Here is an 8,130-nt window from a genome sequence, read left to right on the forward strand (position 1 = left end):
CCTATTGGAGTTCTGGAGAGTGAGTCTATGCAATCTCCATCCAAACACTATCTTGCACATCTTGATTTTTATCCACTTCTATGAGGCATATCTCGAAGTTCTTCCCCACTTCAACCTCTTCCGTCATCTATTCTAGCTGAAGAGGAAGGGTGGTGGTGGTTCGAAGGTGGTTGGTGGCGTTTATCTTCAACTCCACGATAGAATGGCGGGCGAGTACATCACTGTACCACTGAACACATCACTAAAGGGGTGGAATGCTAGGTGGTTCTACATGAAACAGAGCCATCCCGCCATCCGCTACGACGTCGACCATGTGCCGGAGAACCAGAGGAGCTGCCTAGAGAGGCCGAGCAGCGCTGACATGGAGCAAGTGAGGGAGCTCCTCGACCTAATTAAGGGCGTGAAGATGAATGGTGGGTTGGTGGTAGCGAGCTTCATAGTGCGTCGTGTCCAGCCCTGCAAGGAGAGGGCCCACATAGGCTTTGACTTCAAGGGAGACACCGACGGTACCCAGGAAAGGTCGGAGAGGTTGACAAAAGATGACGTGCTGGAGCAGGCTGTAGGGCTTATTGCTCCAAATGCCTCATTCAACATGTTAGGGCAGACGAGGGCCTTTAACTGCATGAACCTGCCTTCTTAGCTAACATCTCATCTGTGTGTTCCTGATCCTTTGTCATCCTGTATCATCGCTGAGAAGTGAACTGATTCACTTATGGAAAGATCCATTCATAGGAACGAGTGGTGTACTTCTCAGGTGTGCCGAGGGGTGATTGGCCGCAGGCAGTAGATGCCTGGCCACCAGCTTCGCCTAAGGAAGGAGTCGTTAGTGCCTCGTTGGAGTCTGGAGGCACAGACGCTGGTCAGATGGATAGTCCTCCCCTAGTTTTCGGAGAAAGTCTAGGGGAAGAGGGCAGCAGTAGATGAGACAGGCCTAGAAGAAGAGGAAGATGGCGGGTGCTGCTCCCCACAAACTAGGCAGCATCTCGCTTGGCAGTGACCAAACCACTCAGATGCAGAGTGCGGCGATGTCTGAGTGGTTGGATGACGACGGGGCTCCAGTAGCCCCTCCTTAGAGCACTGAAGTGCCTCCATGCTACACACGCGTAGAGGAACGATCGAAGGGAGGGGAGGGAGTCCCCGAGCAACAGGTGAAAGGGGTCCCTGTGCAGCAGGCTGAGGGGAGTCCCAGAGCAGTAGGCGGAGGAGAGGTCGACAGCGGAGACCGTGAGACCTCCACCCCTAGGGCATGGGAGTCGACACCAGGGCCATGCCTAGGGGCTTGGGTAGGCAGCACCGGTTCATAAAAGTGTACCGGTAGGCCAACATGTAAGTATCCTTGACTTTTTATTATTTTGTTGTCGTATCCTTATCTCAATCGGTGATTGATGAGCTAATTTGATGTAGAGCGAGATGTACAGAGGAATTGAATCCATCCGCCTAGACCGGCGAGCAGCCGAGGGCTGGTCCCGGTGTGGAGGTGACACCGGCAGATCCTAGCCTAGGGTCCCTAGGTGCTCGCTAGCCTATGGAGGAGTCAAGCGGCCCTGCTGGTGGACTTGGGGTGGCGAACGGTTGGCGTCGATGGCGGACGGGTTAGTGGCGGTGCCCAGGGGCATTGGCGGTAGCCATCGAGTCTTCGGAGGTGGACGCTAGAGTTGCTGACGCCATGTTGGAGTCTACAGCGGATAAGCTGGTGGTGCCTGAGGAACGGACGGCGCTCCCTTAGGCGTCGGAGGGCATGGTCGGACACGCTGTCCAACCATCGAGCCCCCTGGTGGTGCCGCCAGCTGTGGAGGAGGAGGACGAGGTGGAAGAGATCAAACATGAGGAATCATGACCCCAAGCTGTCTGAATCCTCCACAAGCGAGGTGACGAAGTGGTGGTCATTGAGGAGGAGGACACCACTAGGGAGCTTAGGAGGCTGGAGTCTACCCTGTCGACGGTGAAGAAGCAGATCAAGGTTAGCATTGCATCATCAATGTTCTTCTTTTATTTTGGTGATTGGAGTTCTTCATAGTCTTGGTATTTCTGCTGGGATAGCTCGGACTATCGAACAGCAGTGCTAGCTGATCAAGAGGATGGAGCCCCTCGCCAAAGAAAACACAAAGCTAAAGGAGACAATGAAGCTTATGGAGAAAACATCTAGAGGGCCCAGCGCGAGTGGGATCTTATCTAGTCTCAAGCGCGGGATCTAGAATACCAGAAGGGGGCTCTATCCAAACAGCTGGCAACTATGTCCGAGCAGTTGTGGGGTAGGTCTAGGCAGCTGCCACTGTCTTCGAGCGGCTGAAGGGTGTCTCCAAGCAGCCGGAGTGAAAGTCCGAACAACTCATAAACGTCTTTGAGCAAACAAAAGGTATGACATATCGACGATTTTGCTTTGCATTGCTGAACAGTCATATTGTTGCTGATGACTGATATGCTTGTAGAGCAAGATGCGGAGCTCGTCCTAGCTATGCCAAACCATCGGGCAACTATAGGAGGAGGAGAAGAAAGCTACTGGGCAAGCGGAGAAGCTAGCCAAGGAGCTAAAAGGTGAGTACTTCATGGTTGGAGTTACTACTGGAGTAATTTCTTTGGTTGACGGATCCTTATGATGCTTGCAAAGTACCATTTGAGGACCAAGACACAGTTTGATGTGCTGGAGCAGGAGGCCAAAACCAAGAGGGTCGAGAGCGACTGCTGTAGTTGCCGAAGTCAAGCCAGTGCTCGACTGCGTCGACCTAGAGGTGGCTCCTCAGCCCGATGGTAGGCCACCATATCTAGACACCATCATCAATAGGTGTAAGGCGGCGTAGGGAGAACTTCAAAAGGTTCAACCGCGACGCCACCATCACCAACGTTACACATGCCTAGTGGTGGTTCGGTCCCACTACCCTGCCGTTGACCTTCAAGCAATAGGGATCAGATTTGCTAGAGGGACATGCATGACAAGCATTAGCAGCTGGAAGATGAGGTGGAAGACGTGGCAAAGAAGCTGGCAATGGCGACCTGTTCGGCGAGATGGATGGCGATGGCAAAGCCCAATGACCTACTCAGAGAAAAGTCTGTAATAACTGGAGAGTAGTTAAAACGCACAAGGGCATAGACATGCATTTATATATATGTACAAATGTAGTAAAGTGACAAGTGCATGTTTATGCGGTTTGCTAGTATTGCGGTGAAAAAAAATCATTGTAGTGTTAACCCTAATACGATTATACGTAGTATAAGTAGCGTCCAAGTAGTTAGTTTATTACTGAACTCTTGGACTTGGCTAGCCCATAGTCCATAATGTCGAGCGCGGAGCCCGTGCATGTGTAGGAGGAACAGGCGTGACCAAAGAACCACAACCGACCACCCATAACTGCAGAGCGTGGATCCCGTAGCACGTGTAGGGAGAGATCGGAGACTGGGTCTTCTTCATAGATAACAGAGCAGAACATGTGCTGCTCGGCGGTTGGTGAAATAACTTGCAGATATATGTAGTATGAGTAGCGTTCGAGCAGTTAGTTCTTTACTGGGCTCTTGGCCTTGGCTAGCCTATAGTCTGTAACATCAAGCGTGGAGCCCGCGCACGTGTAGGAGGAATAGGCGTGACTAAAGAACCATAGCCTGACCACCCATAACACAGAGCGCGGAGCCCGTAGCACGTGTAGGGAGAGATCGGAGGCTGGGTCTTCTCCATAGAGCACAAAACAGAACGTGTGCTGCTCGATGGTCGGTGGAATATCTTGGAGATATGGAGAAACATGGCAGAGCGTTTATGGAGATCACGTATTGGAGTTTGTTAAGTAGTAGCTTAGAGCTGGCGACCTGCAAATGGAGATTAAACCACAATGGAGATATAATGGAGACAAATTATGGCGACCAAAACTTCATTCATTATGGAGTGAAGAATACATATCTGGAGCGTTTCAAGGATAGAAATGTATAAGGTGCTCTATGTGCCATGAATTGGGGACATCGAGTTCGTCCAAGTCGCATAGCCGGTAAGACCCTGGTCGGGTAACCTCTTTGACCATGTAGGGCCCTTCCCACGGGGAGGAGAGCTTGTGTATCCCTTCGGTTTTCTACTTTCTATGGGGAACAAGGTCACCTATAGCAAATGAACAACATTTGATGTTACGGTTATAGTACCTCCACAAGCCTTCTAGATATTTGGCTATGTGGACGTAGGTAATCAGGCATTCTTCCTTGGCCCTGTTGATGTCCTCAGTCCGAATAGCTACGGCTTGCTCTTCATCATAATGTTCCACCCTAGGTGCTTGGAAGGCAATGTCCGCTGGTAGTATGGCTTCTGAGCCATAGACCAAGAAATATGGAGACACGCCGGTGCTGCGACTAGCTTGAGTGCGTAGTCCCCAGACCATAGCTGGTAGCTCTTTGAGCCATCTGTTCGGATGCTTTTCTTCTTTCTAATATAGCCTCTTCTTGAGGGCATCAAGGATCATGCCGTTCACCCTGTTTGACCTGGCCGTTAGCTCTAGGATGGGCAACGGAGACATATTTGATGGAGATGCATCGGTCTTTGCAGAAGTCCCAAAAATGATGACTAGTGAACTGTAGTTTCGAGGTCGGTGATAATGCTATTCGGGAGACCGAATATGTGGATGATATCTTCGAAGAGCTCGACTGCCTTCTTTGAAGTAGCTAACACAAGTGGTTTGTACTCGATCCACTTGGAGAACTTATTGATGGTGACGTACACATTCCGAAAACCACCTGGCACTGGCTTGAAAGGCCCGATCATGCCCAGTCCCCAACATGCAAAAGGCTAGGAAGCTAGGATGGTTTGCAGTTCTTTGTGCCAGCACGTGGATTTGCAGTGGCAAAAAATTGACATCCTTCACAACATTGGACGAGGTCTTCGGCGTCGGTGATGGCCGTAGGCCAGTAAAAACCAGCTCAAAAAGCTTTGCCGACCAGGTTTCTCGAGGCCACGTGGTTGCCACAAGAACCAGAGTGAATTTTGAGAAGTAGTTTCACTCCCTCTTCTTGGGTGATGCATTTCTGTAGTATCCCTTCCTTAGCACTCTTCCTCATCAAGTTCCCATCTACCAGCACGTAATACTTGCTTCGTCGGATTAGGCGTTCGGTTTTAGTCTTGTCAGCAGGTACGTCAGCGCTGGCGAGGTACTTGATGAACTGTTCCCTCCAATAGGACGACCGACGAAGGTACTGTAAGTACCAGTTGCTCGGCGGGGGGAATTTCTTGCACTTCCTTCTCTTCCTTAATGGACGACGTAAAGAGGTCTTGAACGAAAACCCCAGGTAGAATCACGGCACGAGAAGAGCCTATCTTAGATAGGTGGTCAGCAAGCTGATTTTGATCTCATACCACGTGGTGGTACTCGATACCGTAGAATTTTCCCTCGAGTTTCTTGATTTTGGCGCAGTATGGGTCCATCTTCTTACTAGAGTAGGACCAGTCTTTGTTGAGCTGGTTGATGACTAGGGCGGAGTTCCCATATACCATGAGGCGTTTGACTCTGAGCTCAATGGCTATACGGAGTCCGTGGAGACACGCTTTATATTCAGCGGCGTTGTTGGAGGCCAGAAAATGTATTCAGAGAATGTATCAGAGCTTGTCCTTAGTCAGCGTAATCAATAAAATGCCAGCACCAGCACCGTTGATGTTAAGGGTGTCGTCGAAGTACATCACCTAGTGCTTGGGGCAAGTAGCGGCGATGGGCTCTTGGATCTCGGTCCACTCAGCGACAAAATCAGCTAGCGCATGTGACTTGATGGTAGGCCTACTTTTGAATTTGATGGAGTAAGTGCCGAGCTCGACAACCCACTTGATGATGCAGCCATTAGCCTCTTTGTTGTGGAGAATGTCCCCTAGAGGGAACTCAGTGACCACGACGATCTTGAAATGCTCAAAGTAATGGTAGAGCGTGTGTGACGTGATCAGAATAGCGTATAGCAGCTTCTGAACTTGAGGATAATGAGTTTTGGGCTCGTTAAGGACCTCACTGATGAAGTAGATCGGACGTTGCACCTTATAGGCATGCCCGGCCTCCTCACGTTCGACGATGATAGTTGTGCTAGCGATGTGAGAAGTGGCGGCGATGTAGATCAGTAGAGTTTTATCTGATCGAGGCGCCGTTATGATCGAAGGCTTCGTTAAAACAACTTGAGCTGCTCGAAAGCTGTATCTGCCTCCTCCGACCAAGAGAAGCGCTCGGAGGCCTTGAGGAGTTTAAAGAACGGTAGTCCCTTTTTGCCGAGGCACGATATAAAGTGGCTTAGAGCAGCCATGTAGTATGTAAGCTTCTGTATGTCCTTTATGCAAGTCGGACATTTCATGTTGGTGATGGCGGAGACCTTGTCAGGGTTGGGTTTGATGCCACGGGCACTGACGATATAGCCCAGGAGTATACCGGATGGAACTCCAAAGATGCACTTTGATGGGTTCAACTTCCATCTATACCTTTTTAGGTTGGTGAACGTTTCTTCGAGGTCGGCGATAAGGTTATCGACGGTCTTGGACTTGATGACCTCATTGTCGATATAAGCTTCGATGTTGCAGCCTATCTATTGATCGAGGAATGTCTGGATGGCCCTTTGGTAGGTTGCACCAGTGTTCTTGAGTCCGAAGGACTTGGTGGTATAGCAATATGCACTGAACGGTGTGATGAACGATGTATTGATCTGGTCATCTTCCTTCAGGGATATCCGATGATAGCCAGAGTAACAGTCGAGGAAGGAGAGCAGTTCACAGCCGGCGGTGGAGTCTACAACCTCCTCTATCCGAAGTAGACCGAAGGGGTCTTTAGGGTAGTGTTTATTAAGATCAGTGTAATCAACGCACATTCTCCATTCTTTATTCTTTTTTTGAACGAGAACAAGGTTTGCTAACCACTTAGGATGACACACTTCTTTTATAAATCCAACAGGTAGGAGCCATTTTATTTCTACCCTAATGGCCTCCTTCTTGTCTGGCACGAATCATCGGAGTTTCAGCTTGATCAGTTTGGCGGTCGGCAAGACATTCAAGGAGTGCTTGATCTTCTCCCGTGGTACCCTCGGCATGTCTGCAGGTTTCTAAGCAAACACGTTGGCATTGGCACGTAGGAAGGAGATGAGCGCGCTTTCCTATTTGGGGTCAAGGTGAGCCCCAATCTTAATGGTCTTGGAGGGATCATCGAGGCCAAGGCCAACCTCATTGGTTTCTTTGGACTTGGAGGAGGCGTGAGGAGGCTCTAGCGATGGGATCTCTAGGTCATCGGTGGGCATCGTCTTGGCATCGGTGACCACACTGGCCATCTGAATGGAGAGGTTAGTGGCTTCAACGAGGGCGAGACTCTCTGTCTTGTAGGCGTAGGCAATGGAGAGATTGGCCCACAGGGCTAGGACTCCTATAGGCGAAGGCATCTTCAGCACCAAATAGGCGTAGTGCGGTACGGCCATGAACTTGGCCCGAGCTGGTCGACCAAGTATGGTGTGGTAGGCGGTGTTGAAGTCGGCGATGTAGAAGTTGATGTGTTTGATGCAGTAGTTGCTAGCCGTGTTGAACTGTACTAGTAGGGTGATCTTTCTAAGTGGTTTGGATGCCCTGCCAGGTACCATGCCCTTGAAGGAGTCAGAGGGTGTGAGATCTCCTATCCTAAGGCCCAGCTCCTTTAGGGCTCCGGCGAAGAGAAGGTTCAGAGCACTCCCACCGTCGACGAGCACTTTTTTGAAAAGCACTTTCTAGACGATCGCATCAAGGATGAGGGGGAAATGCCCTGTGTAGGGGATGTCTGCCCACTGATCGGCCCTACTAAAGGTGATGAGGACCTTGGACTAGGGGTGATAGCTGGTGTTGGCGACGGCGTCTTCCGTGTTGACGGCGAGCACCAAGCGGGCGTTGAGCTTCTGCTCTTAGTGGAGGTGAGGCCCCCGAAGATGGTGGTGACCACCTTCTCATGATCCTAGAAGGCATTGTTGTTGCCCCCAGGTGGTCAGCGGCCTCTGACTCCATCATTGTTGTCGTCATCCGACTTTTTGGCCTAGAACTTCTTAGCCAAGCCAAGGCAGTCCTTTATCTTATGCTTGGCATTTTTGTGGAGAGGGCACGGGTCTTCAAGAATCTTCTTGTACTGTTTGTCGTAGTTGCGCTTGGCACAAGGTTCATCAACGGCAATGATAATGTGGTCTGGTCGG

The 8,130-nt window shown here is 50.4% G+C and overlaps 1 protein-coding gene across 1 annotated transcript; it reads right to left on the reverse strand.

Moving 5' to 3' along the window:
* Positions 1-7,080: 7,080 nt before the first annotated feature.
* On the reverse strand, positions 7,081-7,554 carry LOC136460451 (uncharacterized). The gene has a single exon (XM_066460139.1). The coding sequence runs from the start codon at positions 7,552-7,554 to the stop codon at positions 7,081-7,083; it is 474 nt and encodes a 157-aa protein (XP_066316236.1).
* Positions 7,555-8,130: the final 576 nt, after the last annotated feature.

Source organism: Miscanthus floridulus, chromosome 6, assembly GCF_019320115.1.
Source record: "Miscanthus floridulus cultivar M001 chromosome 6, ASM1932011v1, whole genome shotgun sequence".
Lineage (NCBI taxonomy): Eukaryota > Viridiplantae > Streptophyta > Magnoliopsida > Poales > Poaceae > Miscanthus > Miscanthus floridulus.

Excerpts from the sequence above, each read along its gene's own strand:
- LOC136460451 (XM_066460139.1), bottom strand. The coding sequence starts at position 7,554 with ATGGTACCTGGCAGGGCATCCAAACCACTTAGAAAGATCACCCTACTA.